Genomic DNA, 15668 nt, shown 5'->3' on the forward strand with positions numbered 1-15668 from the left:
ATACTATATATACAGAGGACAATATGCTGTAAAAGGCACTGACTCCTGACCGCAGCTGGAGGAACGAACTGTGACTTGCAGGACATCACAGGTACTGTGGTCAGGGACCTTGACTAACGTTTTAACTTTCGGATCGTGTTTCTTCACACTTGCGAAGTAGTTGTTCACATTCAGGCAACTATCTTGCATATATTTATTATTTATTTGATCGGTGAATAAAACAGGAATACATTTGCTTTTTTTTAGAGATGAAGTGGGTTTTGTGCCTGATGGCTGCAGGTCTTTACCTGGGTTTGCAAAGCCATGTGGATGCTGGTGAGTATGACCTCTATCAATTTCAACCATATCTTTTGATATTAAGATTAAAAAAAAGCAAAAAGAAGATCACAGATAAACAAATGAGTTTAAACTTACTGTATATTAAAAATAGTGCTTTGCTGAAATTACTGAATTGATGTTGACAACCAAGTCAACTTCAGTGACCTATTGAAAAAAAAATGTAATTTGAAGAGACACTGAGAAAATTAATTTTGCCTTCAGAACCACGTTTGAGCAGAAGTGCCATTGAAAAAGCTGTGACTGAAGCCAAGGCCACAGTGGACTCAGCCTATGAGTACTCCAGAAGAGAGTGAGTGTACAAACCTGCTGAACTCCTGCACAAGTTCTGCAGTGACAGACAAAAAACAGCACAACATCAATGAATGAAATACATTCACAGCGATAACACGCTTGCTGCTTGTGCTCATTAATCTGACCTGTTTATACAACGCAGGAGCATTGAACGTGTGAGGAGGAACTCAGCGAGTCCTTCAGACGTTCTGCGGTTGCTGAAGCAGCCTGCTGGGTTTACTCGTGTTGCTGTGCGGGCTGCTGACTACATGGATAATGCTGTGAAACTGATCAAGAGGTCTTTGGAAAGACATCAAAAACGCTCCATCAATACCACAGGTGTGTATGCAAAATATATCCTTTGAATTGTCATACAAGTGGCTTTAGGTCAAAGCTAACATCTCCATTCCTTGCCTCTGTTAATCAGACCTGATCTCTGAGGAGGACCTGCAGGCCATTGCTGACCTGACCGGCTGCTCTGCCCGACATCGTGTCCCTTCTTGCAAGACGACTCCCAATTTAGACAAGTTTCGCACTATAAGCAGCGTCTGCAACAACAGGTGAGGCAGCCGCTAAGTAGCAACTCTGAGCTTAATGGGCAAACCAGTGACAAGTATGTCTACAGTGAATTGACTGCTTAAATGTTTTTTTCCCTGGGGCCAAATTGAATCAGTTGTCTGACTCTTTTGTCCCATCATTTTGCAATTAGTTTAAGATGTTGCTGGCATTTGTTGTTGGCAGAAAGACTTGTCAAAGACTAGTATGTGCTGTCTTTAGAACACCCACACGGAAGACAAAGAAAAATAAAGGATTATCTTTTCTTGCTTAGAAAAAACAGCCGCCAGGGATCCTCCAACACACCTTTCACCCGCTGGCTCCCTGCTGAGTACCAGGATGGAATCTCTCTGCCTAAAGGCTGGGACCCTAGACGGAAAGTCAACAGACGAATCCTTCCTTTGGTACTACATTTCCCTATTCTATTTAAAGTATACTATGTGTTGCACAAAGGTTGACCGTAAATGTACAGCATATATTGAGCTCATGAGGAGGTGGAGAAAGCGATCAGTACTGAACAATATACAGTAATAACAAGCTGAACATCTAATCACATCTGCAGTGATTCTTAAGGTATTTTCTCACATGCACTACTTTCATCAAGGTGCTCATTGTCCCCTTCCTGTCTGAAGGTAAGAGCAGTGTCCAACCGTATTCTGCGCACAGCAAACTCTCAAGTGGAGAGCGACCCGCTCTACACTCACCTGGTGACAATCTTCGGCCAGTGGACGGACCACGACCTGACCTTCACCCCTCACTCTCCCGTCATCCGCTCCTTCAGTAACGGCATTGACTGTGACAAGAGCTGTGAGCGCACAGAGCCCTGCTTCCCCATTGAGGTCAGTTTCATTACATCACACAAGGAAAGACATAAACACATCTTAAGTCCAAATTCACCCACCCATTATGCAAACTGCTTCCTGTCATCCACACAGATTCCCAGGCAAGACCCCCGCTTTGGCAGAAACTCAGAAGAGTGCATACCCTTCTTCCGCTCAGCAGCAGCTTGTGGTTCTGGCAACACAGGCCACATCTTTGGCGCGAGCAATGTCCGCCAGCAGATGAACTCCCTCACAGCTTTCATCGATGTAGGTCAAGTGTACGGTGCAGAAGATACCAAAGCTATGTTCCTGCGGGACCTTTCCTCAGATAAGGGCCTGTTGAAGGTCAACACAATGTTCACTGACAACGGCCGTGAGCTCCTGCCCTTCACCAACATGAGTGCCAACATGTGCGCCACACGAGCCCGCATCACTAATGACGTTGATGTTGAGGAGGTGCCCTGCTTCCTTGCTGGTGGGTGGCAACTTGCAGTGGGTCTAACACTTTGTACATCAGTGTGCTGTCATCTCAAAATTACACAGTGCTCACAGAAGTTTCATTTTTTTTTTACATATTCAAGGTTTTGGAGCTCAAGTATAATCAATGAACTTTTTGAAGGTCGCAAAAAATTTGTCGCACATTGTAGTTGTCATAGTAGACAGCTTACGCGGTAGGTAACACAACCTTTAACTGCGAGTATTAAAAGCCGTTGTCTGCTTTGTTTCCCAGGTGATGAGCGATCCAATGAGAACATCGGCCTGACCTCTTTACACACACTGATGCTGCGCGAGCACAACCGACTGGCACGTGCTCTGGCCGAACTCAATCCTCACTGGGATGGAGAGAGACTCTACCAGGAGGCTCGAAAGATCATGGGAGGATACTTCCAGGTCAGAGAGGGTCCTGGCTGCATGGACTGCAGGGATGGATTCATGGTAGAAGGGTTGGGTGGTATGTCTTTGCATGGTTCAGTTAACTCAGTGCCTTTTTTGTCTCTCAGGTTCTCACTTTCAGAGACTATTTACTCCACATTGTTGGTCCAGACGTCATTGCCAAGCAGCTGTCCACCTACCCTGGCTATGATGAAAACGTGGACCCCAGCATCTCCAATGTGTTTGCCACAGCTGCCTACCGCTTTGCCCATCTGATGGTTCAGCCTTTCATGTTTCGTCTTGATGAGAAGTACCATGAGCACCGTCATTTCCCCAGCCCACTGCTGCACAAGGCCTTCTTCACACCATGGAGGATTGTCTTTGAGGGTATCACCAGGATTATATTAGCCACTGCACCACATACTGGACAGAGAGACTCCAGAACAATCAGATGCAACTGTTACAAGCTATGATATACTGTACATATACTAGCACTGATTCAGGATTGCCATCCATGCGACCCATCCATTTCGGTCAGTGCTTGTTTAGTTCCTCAATGAAAGAATGTGAATTGGGTCATGATTCTCAGTGGGCTCCGCAGCATTAGCAGTTATAGCTTAATTTAATAATAATATATATATTTTTTTTTTTTACAAAGTCCAACTTAAATTGCTGGTGCTCCTCAGGTGGTTTGGACCCAATCCTGAGAGGGCTGGTGGGTCGCAAGGCCAAGCTGAACACGCAGGATCACATGATGACTGATGAGCTGAGGGAACGGCTGTTTGAATTCTCCACTGAGTTGGCGCTGGATCTGGCCTCTCTCAACATGCAGCGAGGCAGAGACCACGGACTCCCTGGTATTACTCTAATTAATTTTCTGTCTTGTGTCTAGATTTTTGCCTATGCAGACGTGCCAGATCATAAAGCACCTTTATCACTGCAACATCTTCAAAACGTGTGCCTCTTTTTAAGGCTACAACAAATGGCGCAAGTTCTGTGGGCTGTCACAACCACGAAATCAGAAACAGCTGGCAAAAGTGCTGAAAAATGGTCAACTGGCCAAGAGATTGCTGGACCTCTACGGCAATCCTGACAACATCGACGTGTGGCTGGGAGGAGTGGCTGAGCCGTTTGTCCCTGGAGGAAGAGTGGGACCCCTGTTTGCTTGCCTGATTGCCACTCAGTTCCAGAGGATCCGCCAGGGAGACCGGTAAGCAGACAGGAGGCGGACCTCAAATTCTATAATTGACTGACATGTACTAAAGACGTGAACCTAGTTGTGATAGCCACACTTTTAAACATTAACAAACTGTCGCTTTTAGACTTTGGTGGGAGAACGAGGGAGTCTTCACTGAGGCCCAGAGGGAGTCCCTGAAGCAGACGTCACTTTCCCACATCATCTGTGACAACACTGGCATCACTGAAGTACCAGAGCAGCCCTTCCAGTACATGACCAGCTCCAATTACATTAAATGTACCGACATCCCGGCCTTTGACCTCAGTCCATGGAAGGAGAATATTGACTAGAAATCATCACTGTGGTGATCAAACAATAGCTACAGCTCACCTTTCCACAATTGACTTACATGACTTCCTCACAACGACAGTGTTTAAAACTTGTGTCATAGTGTGATTTTGAATGTTTGCCTGCTTTGTTGTCTCAAATAAAATAATTTTCCTTATGCAGTTCACCTGCATTTTTAATTTAAATGAAAGAGAAGACACTTCTTTGATTAACTGCTGAAAAGTGCAACTTTCTACCAGTGCTCTGATATTTTCAAACCCTTTTTATTTAATTTTTAGCCTCTTTAAACTTAAAATTTTTTATGACTGGCAAATGACTGTTAGCTATCTGATAATTGTATCTGATAATTCTGATAAATGGTGTACATTGCAAGATGTGCGTTTTTCAAAAATATTATGTGGAATAATATAATATAATATAACATAACATAATATAATATAATATAATATAATATTATATTATATTATATTATATTATATTATATTATATTATATTATATTATATTATATAATGTTTTATTTTGTCTTAACAGTTTATTTACATCATTACATCATTACCTCAAATGTTTTTAGCAGTATTTTTGGTGTTGTACTGTGCAACATGGGGCCAGGAGAAAGTACATGCACTACATAGCATACAAGGCTCAAACTGGCTTCATATGCACAATATTGAAATATAATAATGATAACATGTAAGAAAAATAGTATGTAATAATAATCAGTATATAAGAGTCAAATCAAAATACACTGACCCACTGATCAACTTATTTGATCTTGCTCTGTGTCATAAATTGAGTTCTTAAAGATTTTATCAATAAAGGCTTGAGGGACAAGCATCTTCTGATCTACTGATCAGAATCTATCTGTTTCTAAAAAGTATTGAAATCTCTTTAAAAACAACCAACAGTGTGATCAAAACCAGCCATGCTTCATGAAATCTTTCATCATGTGGTGTTCTTCTTTAAAGAATCCATGTGAAATAACCTCAGTAGTGTGACACACATTTTAAACCTGTATTCAGGATTTATAGTGGTCAATAAAGATGTTGATCAGACAGCAGTTGAATTTTGTGGCTAATGAAATGAACTTAACTGCGTGTACCTTTTAAAGCCCGGAGCTTCACCACTTGGCTCTCAAAGGTGAGATGACCCTTCCAGTGAATCAACTCAACATTTCCCAGTGTAACATAAAGATCACTCTCACCCTCACAGTCAATGTCCAACAAGCTCATTAGTTGTTTAGTGTGAATTACTGCGTGGACTATAACCTCAGAAAATGTGGGCTATAAGTCAACACATATACAGTTTGGAGCTGTCATCTATATGTTTACCTTACTGGCGTGAGAATAGCTACAACCACACCTTATGACTCCAGACAATGTGTACAAACCTGCCTGTCAACTGAACCTCACCGTCCTTACCCTTAACTTCTGTAAGCTGATATTGCGACATATGTATAAAATAAGATAAGATAAGATAAGAAAAGATAAGAAAAAAACTTTATTAATCCCCTGCTGGGGAAATTAGAGTGTTACAGGCAGCAAACGCTTGATAGCAATAGCAATAACAAAGGCAGTAGAAATAAAAATAACAAAAACACAAAATCAAAAGTTGTACATACATATGTAGATATACATATATTGGGATCTTATAGAAGGTTCCTGACTTCATTCAAAAAGGCCAAAAAGACCAACCAGCAGTAAATAGTTTGAAGGTGTATGAGGGGGCACGCAATCCCCCTTGTTAGTGAAATGACCAAAATACATCCCCCTGATAAACCTGCCACCCCCTCTCTCCATCCCTTGGCAACACAAAGCATGCAGGGGCAGACTGAGTTGTTTAGTTAAATACGATAGTCTTGTCTGCTGGACTCATTGATCCTTTATCTAAGGTCAGATGGATGTTCATTTTGTCTTGGATCTATAATATTCTATCAACTATCTACTATAAATACTCAATTCTATACTAGTTTGTAGCCTATACACGCTACAGACTAATGCCACCTTCATGATCAAAAGAACGAGGATCATAAAGACACACTGCTGCCTGCAGCATTCCTGTCATGTCCCTAGAATATTTTTGTGATCATTCAGTTGCATCTGTGCTGCTGAAAACACACAACAGACCAAGCAAGCTCTGTAAAAAGATATTTTAGGCGAGACATGACCACAGATATAGTTTTTACTGTAGGATTAAATTGGGTTAGGGTTATTATTGTTGGGTTAGCGTTTAAGCCATCCTCCCCTGATAAATTAATAAATCACTGACTGCCACCCATACACCCGCGAGTGACCAAACAGTATATAGAACAAAGGTAACATCTATGCAAAGACAGTGAGATTTAATGCCCAACACTGCATTTTATTATTATTTTTTTAATGACAGAAAGCTGCAGCCCTGTCCTCAGTCAGGAGGGTGATAGTGTTTACCTACGGTGAGATTTATAGTGAGTAAGCACTTTTTCCCCCATGGAAATGTATATAGATTAAATTAAAAGATTTATTCCCTCTTTCATGACCATTTCAGACCAATCAAGGGATGATGATGGTGAACAGGCAGTTTAAGTTGCTGATCTGTGTGAAGCAGGTAAAAATGAATAAAAGCTGCTGGCAGTTTCCTTTCATCTGTGGCTTCATTATCTATGTCCTGTAAATCAATTTTCATTGAGGAAATAGTCTTTTTATGTGAATTTATGCTCCTCAAATTTTAGGGTGAAGCAAATAAATTCAGCTCTTGTTCAAGAATAGTGGCATCAGTGTAGAAGGTTGAGGAGAAAGGAGTGAAAAAGTGTCATTTTCAACAACCAAGATAAATATACAATTGTTCCCCTCATATGAAGTGAGGGATCACTGCACTACAGAAACTGATTTTAGTGAAGTTTTAAAATAACCCCCCAATGGTCTTTAAATATATTTGTCAAATTGCAGGAAATTGCATCATTATTTTGTCTTTTTTTTTGGGAAGGGACCCCCAAACCCCCTGCTCTAATTGTGCCCCCTCCCCAGAATTAAGGCTTATATAACGCCACTGACTGGATGTGGCTGTTTTTCAGCTCAGATGGAGAGAGGCCTGTTTCACAGGACACATTTTGACTTGTCAGAAGGAAGAGTAGAGGTCACAGACAACATTGCTGACAACTCTCTATTCAAGTGTTCCTGCGAACCATGACTGTGTGGCCTTGAGCCGTCATGCACAATGCCACACGCGCGCACACACCTATTTGTAGCAAACAATGATTGATTCTTGTCTTTGAATTAGCATTGCGTTTGTAAAAAGCACATTTAATACTAAAGTTTCTTTTTTGCTTTTTAATAAATCAGAATATTTTGTCGCTCATTTTATGAGAGTGTGTGTGGGGAGCATAACCTATAATTAGCGAAACTAAGCTTGCGTGACATGTGTGCAGAGATTTAATGCCATTTCGCTTTTCCCACTGAAAAGAGCACAACTCCGTGTTGCAGACGGTTGGAAATCGTGCAACATGACGTGTGTTTTTTTTCTATATTTGATCGCTTTTATTCCTTTTTTTTTGTTTAGGATCCAATAAACGTTTAAAGGCGGATAAACAGTCATTATTATGTCCAAAGCAAAATATGATGGGCTTGTGTTTTTACGTAACACTGGTTCAAAGCATTGTGCGACTTCTCAAAAACCTGTCAAACCTTCCACTCCAGGAAGTTGTAGACACCTGACACATCTGTTGTTGAGCTACTGTTTGTTCAACTGCACGAAAAGATTACAACTCTATTCTGCTTACATCATGATTATATCAAGTCCCGTTTCCAAAACAAAAGCAAACGCTGTGATTGCACTGAAGCGTCCCAGCTATTGGGTGTTGAAGAAATGCACAATATTCATACGTCAAATTCCAGAGATTTGTTTTAGAAATAAATAAAAACGAACAACAACAGTAGAAACTAAAAATTAAAATTAGAGATGAAATAACAGCTTTATGTCAACAAACTTAGTGTCGTGCAAAAGCTTTATTTATTAATTGTATGTAATCTCGTCAGGTGCACTACGAGGCGAGTTCTACAGAGCCAGTCAGAGACAAAAGGTACCACGGTTATTGGTGGTTATTAACTTTCTTCGTTAACTCAGGTTTTCTTCATCAGGCTCTGTGAGTCTGTATAAAAAAGGACTCATCTTCCACACAGAATACACAGCTGTCGGTCGCACGATGCCTGCTTCTGTCAAGAACAGCAGGTCGTGATAATGGAGAACTGTGAAGAATATAAAACTTGATTGCAACAAAAAAGCAACACCCATGCTGCAGACAAGGCAAGCGAGGAACGCCGACAGAAAGTGTGAATTCGTAAGATGATATCTATTTCACCAATCAGTCCTGATTGTTTCTCACGCTCTCAAAGGTGAAGTTTGACACAAAATTATTTTAAAATTTAAACATTACACTCAAGAATTGCATTTAGGTCTGCCTTTGCCCCCCAATGAAGGATATATATGGAAATAACTGGACAAATTAAAGTTAATTGTATTGCTTGAATAAAATAGTCAAATCAATCAGTGTTCTATTAGCTGCAATATCAGCAGTGTAAAACGGACTGCACAGCCCAACTCTGGCTTTAGGCTCAACATATCCCATTAAAGCGTTAATCTGGCTTCAGACATGATGCAAGTTTGGTTAAAAATAACCCAATACTTGTATGTGAGGATGGGACGAACTGTGTGCATTTGCAGACTAATCAAACACTTTATGCAGAGCAAAACAAAACAAAAACAGCCCAAATGCGCGCCGATAATTATGACGCATAAAGAGGTGCAGTTGGAGAGCATTTTTTACGATAAGGACGTTTCGGTACACGGAGAGACCGTCTTAAATACTGGAGTCGAAACCGCAGCCGCACCGACCAATCAGGTCGCTGTACACACGAACATCACTCATATAATCAAACAAGCATCATTTAATCACATCATGGCACCACGGGCCTGCAATGTAGGCAAGAAACAGTTTATGACCCCATACACAGAAAACACCTGAACCATGCAGTTCGGCACTGCACGGTGTGCCGTGGCCGGTGCGTTCTGTTATGTCCTCTCCGACACCTGTCGACCCACAGGTGTGCACAGCTTTTGCTCTTTTGTCTGATTTTTTTCAAACCAGAATTTCGATTGCATTCTTCCTGACGGCTGCTTCTTCTGCTTCACCTCAACTTCCTCCTTCTAACGACGGATAAACCAGAGAAAGCGAGATAAACATCTTATCATATATAAGACCGACGCTGACCTTCCGTGAGTGTGTTTTAAACTCAATGCAACGGCTTGCCGTTTCCGTGAGTAGCGCACTTCTGTGCGGTTGCTCAACAGGATGCTAAAGAGAAGGAACAGGATAAGAAAATATGTATTCATTGTATGCGCAGAATTCCTGACAGTCAATGTGGCGGAGTGACGCGTCACTCGCCTCTATAAAAAGCGAGAGGTCGATCATGAGCAGCACTGACACCTGACAGCAGCTGGAAGTTCAGGTGCTGCAGAACATTGGAGGGAAAGAGCTTCACGTTTTTCTCAGGTTCATTTCCAAATTTTTAACCTTCTATATGCTGTTTAATTTCACAAAATAAATGCAGTTGACATGCTACAGTATATAGGCAATAATAATAATAACAGATCAGATTGAATTGTATTTGTTTTTGCATTGTATTTTTAAGTATTTGTTTAAAAAGTTGTGAAATATTATACAGGTTTGAATTCTATGTGACTGGGGAATATTTGTCTTTTTTGTAGATATGAACGGGTTTCTGTGCCTGCTGGCTGCAGGTCTTTACCTGTGCTCGCAGCACCAGGTGAACACTGGTGAGTACAGTACCACCTCTATCACCTTACTTAGAATAGTTTTAGATGCATTTATCATTTAAATGATTTAAAACAATCTCATCCACCGCTATTATCTTTCCATTCATTTAAAAAAGACTTTATGAGTTCTCAAAGTGTTCTAGAAAATACTTTGCAAAATGCTGTAATTGTGTGGGATGAATGAAACCTTAAAAAGATCATGTCAGAAATGCACTCACCAAAAACATCTGTGTTAAGCGTGAACCCTCAGTCAGTCAAACAAAATGTGTTTTTTGCTGTCAGAATCTCGTTTGAGCAGGAGTCTCATTGAAGAGGCAGTGATGGCAGCTAAAGCCAATGTGGACTCAGCTTATGAGTACTCCAGAAGAGAGTGAGTGTACAAACCTGTTGAACTGTCAAATCAATTCTTCAGTGTTCGAAAAAATGGTGCAACAAAGATTCATAAAACTGTTACTGAAGATAATCTGAATGAAGATATCTGACGTGTGTACACAACGCAGGAGTCTTCATCGTGTGAGGAGGAATTCAGCGAACCCTTCAGACGTCCTGCGGTTGCTGAAGCAGCCTGTTGGGTTTACCCGTGTTGCTGTGCGGGCTGCTGACTACATGGATAATGCTGTGAAACTGGTCAAGAGGTCTTTGGAAAGACGTCAGAAACGCTCCATCAATGCCACAGGTGAGTAGCCTTCACAGATTCTCTGAACCTTCTCCACAAATATTTGTAAATTGGCTACAGCTGAGTTGCTTATTTTTGGCTTGTGTTAATCAGACCTGATCTCTGAGGAGGACCTGCAGGTCATTGCTGACCTGACCGGCTGCTCTCCCCGACATCGTGTCCCTTCTTGCGCGGCAACTCCAAATTTAAACAAGTTTCGTACTGTAAGCAGCGTCTGCAACAACAGGTGAGACTTCCAACTTCCTGGGGATTAATGAAGTCTAATCTTATCTTATCTTATCTTGTCTTATCTTATTTTATCTTATCTTATCTTGTCTTGTCTTGTCTTATCTTTAATAATAACTGTGCAGCTAATTCTTATTTGCAACAATAAAATGCCTAATTGGTACTAATTATGATGTTCCCTGATTTGGGGTTTGGCTTTTGCCCTTTGTTGTATGTTGCCCCCCATTCTTTTCCTTATGTTCCTTTTGCTCTGTAAAAAACATTCAATAAATGCAAAGTTCCATGAAAGTCATCTTGAAGACATAGAAGATTAACAGAGTAAAATACTGGATTTGTTTCTCCTGTCTAGGAAAAACACCCGCTGGGGATCCTCCAACACAGCTTTCACCCGCTGGCTCCATGCTGAGTACCAGGATGACATCTCTCTGCCTAAAGGCTGGGACCGCAGAAGGAGAGTCAATAGACGAGTTCTTCCTTTGGTAATGTACTTCAGATTATTATCTTTGCCAGACAAACTGCAAATGACCAGAGAGAAAGCAGCACTTGTAGTTGTCCAAGTTCTTTCATTGGGGTGCTCATTGTCTGCTTCCTTTCTCCAGGTAAGAGCAGTGTCCAACCGTATTCTGCGCACAGCAAACTCTCAAGTGGAGAGCGACCCGCTCTACACTCACCTGGTGACAATCTTCGGCCAGTGGACGGACCACGACCTGACCTTCACCCCTCACTCTCCCGTCATCCGCTCCTTCAGTAACGGCATTGACTGTGACAAGAGCTGTGAGCGCACAGAGCCCTGCTTCCCCATTGAGGTCAGTTTCATTACATCACACAAGGAAAGACATAAACACAGCTTAAGTGCAAATGTACTCACCCAGTATGCAAACTGCTTCCTGTCATCCACACAGATTCCCAGGCAAGACCCCCGCTTTGGCAGAAAATCAGAAGAGTGCATACCCTTCTTCCGCTCAGCAGCAGCTTGTGGTTCTGGCAACACAGGCCACATCTTTGGCGCGAGCAATGTCCGCCAGCAGATGAACTCCCTCACAGCTTTCATCGATGTAGGCCAGGTGTACGGTGCAGAAGATACCAAAGCTAGGTTCCTGCGGGACCTTTCCTCAGATAAGGGCCTGTTGAAGGTCAACACAATGTTCACTGACAACGGCCGTGAGCTCCTGCCCTTCACCAACATGAGTGCCAACATGTGCACCACACGAGCCCGCATCACTAATGACGTTGATGTTGAGGAGGTGCCCTGCTTCCTTGCTGGTAAGTAGCGGCAAAAACCTTTGACATACAATCGTCAAAAGTTAATTCTAAGCATCACACAGTGCAGAAAGCATTCTTTTCCTCATTTGATGTGATTTTTTCAGGTGACGAGCGGTCCAATGAGAACATCGGCCTGACCTCTTTACACACACTGCTGCTGCGCGAGCACAACCGACTGGCACGTGCTCTGGCCGAAATCAATCCTCACTGGGACGGAGAGAGACTCTACCAGGAGGCTCGAAAGATCATGGGAGGATACTTCCAGGTCAGAGAGGGTCCTGGCTGCATGGACTGCAGGGATGGATTCATGGTAGAAGGGTTGGGTGGTATGTCTTTGCATGGTTCAGTTAACTCAGTGCATTTTTTTGTCTCTCAGGTTCTCACTTTCAGAGACTATTTACTCCACATTGTTGGTCCAGACTTTGTTGCCAAGCAGCTGTCCACCTACCCTGGCTATAATGAAAACGTGGACCCCAGCATCTCCAATGTGTTTGCCACAGCTGCCTACCGCTTTGCCCATCTGATGGTTCAGCCTTTCATGTTTCGTCTTAATGAGAACTACCAGGAGCACCCTGATTTCCCCAGCCCACTGCTGCACAAGGCCTTCTTCACACCATGGAGGATTGTCTTTGAGGGTATGGCCAAGACCTTTAACTCAATTGTTCTTTCCAAAACAAATAATGAATGCAATTGATCAAAATCATGTTATTTCTTGTGCTCCTCAGGTGGTTTGGACCCAATCCTGAGAGGGCTGGTGGGTCGCAAGGCCAAGCTGAACACGCAGGATCACATGATGACTGACGAGCTGAGGGAACGGCTGTTTGAATTCTCCACTGAGTTGGCGCTGGATCTGGCCTCTCTCAACATGCAGCGAGGCAGAGACCACGGACTCCCTGGTATTTATTTAGTCTTTATATGTACCTATGTATTGTTTATATTTAGGATGGATTTTGCAGACATATTGAGACTTTTCCAGCAACATTTTCATGCTATTTGCCCCTTCTTAGGCTACAACAAATGGCGGCAGTTCTGTGGTCTGTCACAACCACAAAACCTGACAGAGCTGGCTAAAGTGATGAACAACACAGATCTAGCCACTAAACTTCTGGACCTCTACAGCATACCTGATAACATTGACGTGTGGCTGGGAGGAGTGGCTGAGCCATTTGTCCCTGGAGGAAGAGTGGGACCCCTGTTTGCTTGCCTGATTTCCACTCAGTTCCAGAGGATCCGCCAGGGAGACCGGTAAGCAGACAGGAGGCGGACCTCAAATTCTATAATTGACTGACATGTACTAAAGACGTGAACCTAGTTGTGATAGCCACACTTTTAAACATTAACAAACTGTGGCTTTTAGACTTTGGTGGGAGAACGAGGGAGTCTTCACTGAGGCCCAGAGGGAGTCCCTGAAGCAGACGTCACTTTCCCGCATCATCTGTGACAACACTGGTATCATTGAAGTACCAGAGCAGCCCTTCCAATACATGACCAGCTCCAATTACACTGCATGTACCGACATCCCGGCCTTTGACCTCAGTCCATGGAAGGAGGATGGTGAGTTGATCTCTTTGAATCCTCTCTCACACAGTTGACTGAAGAAGACCAGTGCCAACATTAGAGTATTAATACTGAAATGTCCCTTTAATTTACCTCAGGAAATAATTCAGCTGCACCTGCAGGATCATCAGGTGAATACAAGACTTCCCGTGCTATAATCTATACATATTGAAATTGATATACTAAAATCATTACTTTAGAATACTACAATGGTACGATTCTGTTGGTATAATTCTACTCTTATTTGCACAGCACCCAGAGGACCACGTCATCTGATGGGCCCCTCTGGATCTCCTAGCACAGAGGCCAAGGTTGCTTTCTCTGTGCGATTGAACACCAGCTTCCCCAAAAGTGGTGTTCCCATCATCTTCAGTGAAGTCATCTACAATGAACAGAACAGCTATGACACCCGGACAGGGTATTTTACCTGTGAGATTCCAGGTGTGTATGAGTTCGAATTCTTCTGTTCCATAAACCAGGTCGATGCTAGTGTGGATCTGGTGCATGAGAACAAGGTGATTCTGCACTCATTCACCTCCCAACAGAGCGGTTTCGTCACAGCTAGTGGCAGCACGTTCATTAAGCTTGCGAAGGGAGACAAGGTCTGGCTGATGGCCAACCAAGGTAAGAATGGTCTGACCAAGGAAAGCTTCTTCTCAGGGCATCTGCTGTTCACTGAGTAGGCGACTGTCCTTGATACAGCTGTTGACCCACAACATCCTTAAAGCACTGCCAAAAGGCTATTTTGACCTGTTACCTGGTCTTATGTGCATCATTTAAATGCTGCCAATAGGGTGAGATAATCCCACTTTCCACATTGCAGTACAGTCTCCTACACTGCACAAGTAACAAAGTATCTGGACTCCCACACAGGTGCTCTAAATGACTCTGATCTGACCTTCAAAGTAGAGCTCTGCTGAGCGTTTGCTGAAGTCACCAATCTCTATGTACCAGTAGGAATTATGAATCTCTCTAAAGCAGCTACAGGCCAAATAACATCTTAAAATTGACATTTTTTGTCGTGGATCTTGCTGACGGCAAAACATAATGTTTGAAAACCTGTGGCATTATGACTATGACTTCACTATGTTTAAATAAAGCTTTGTATTGAATGAAGGAATATCCATAAAGGACTGATATCTGCACAAGAAACGTAAAACTTACTCTATGTATTCTTCTTTTGATCTTCGACTGAAAAACAATGCGAAGACCATTCACTTGATATTTATTACTTTCTCTTTTTCTTTTGAATGAATCATTTTACTGTCTTCTTGATTTGTCTTTGCCTCTTCTGGAAAGTGTCCAGAAGAGAACATTTTTACTGCCTGTATCTGGTAAATGGATGTAAACCAGCAGGTAATCTTTAAATAAACTGCAAATGTAATAGGCGTAATTTGTGGAACACACATTTGTTTGTCCAGAGTTTGAGTGTAAGACTTGTAGTCATTTTAACATTAATAAATGTTTGTCGGTCCTCTGCCTCTGAATGAAATTGATGATGCTATAAAATAAAACTTCCGAAGATGAAAAACATGCTTGTTTGCAGAACCAAAAAAATCACAGTTGATGTTCTGGAGCAAACCAGTAGATGGCACTGACATACAATTTTTTTTAAGGACAGCAAGGTGGGCTCAATCCTAATATTTGAGTGAAGCACAGTTACTTCTCTGCACATAGGACATACTGCTGCCTCTCAAGTTGAACTATTGATTTATTGATTTGTGGTATCATGCAAAAATCATAAAGTTTAATCTT

The 15668-nt window shown here is 42.2% G+C and overlaps 2 protein-coding genes across 2 annotated transcripts; both read left to right on the forward strand.

Moving 5' to 3' along the window:
- The first annotated feature begins 248 nt into the window (after positions 1–248).
- Positions 249–4385, forward strand: LOC121606138 (eosinophil peroxidase-like). The gene is made up of 12 exons (XM_041936309.1): positions 249–315; positions 541–628; positions 773–948; positions 1037–1169; positions 1439–1568; positions 1797–2003; positions 2100–2460; positions 2716–2876; positions 2987–3245; positions 3545–3715; positions 3831–4068; positions 4181–4385. Exons 1-12 carry the CDS (start codon positions 249–251, stop codon positions 4383–4385), a joined length of 2196 nt encoding a protein of 731 aa, XP_041792243.1.
- A 5434-nt stretch (positions 4386–9819) lies between these two features.
- Positions 9820–15387, forward strand: LOC121606136 (eosinophil peroxidase-like). The gene is made up of 15 exons (XM_041936308.1): positions 9820–9908; positions 10124–10192; positions 10475–10562; positions 10693–10868; positions 10962–11094; positions 11443–11572; positions 11693–11899; positions 11996–12356; positions 12461–12621; positions 12733–12991; positions 13082–13252; positions 13364–13601; positions 13714–13910; positions 14012–14044; positions 14166–15387. The coding sequence occupies exons 2-15, from the start codon at positions 10126–10128 to the stop codon at positions 14594–14596; spliced, it is 2652 nt and encodes an 883-aa protein (XP_041792242.1). The 5' UTR covers positions 9820–9908; positions 10124–10125; the 3' UTR covers positions 14597–15387.
- The last annotated feature ends 281 nt before the right edge of the window (positions 15388–15668 follow it).

This window comes from Chelmon rostratus, chromosome 5, assembly GCF_017976325.1.
Source record: "Chelmon rostratus isolate fCheRos1 chromosome 5, fCheRos1.pri, whole genome shotgun sequence".
NCBI classification, from domain to species: domain Eukaryota; kingdom Metazoa; phylum Chordata; class Actinopteri; order Chaetodontiformes; family Chaetodontidae; genus Chelmon; species Chelmon rostratus.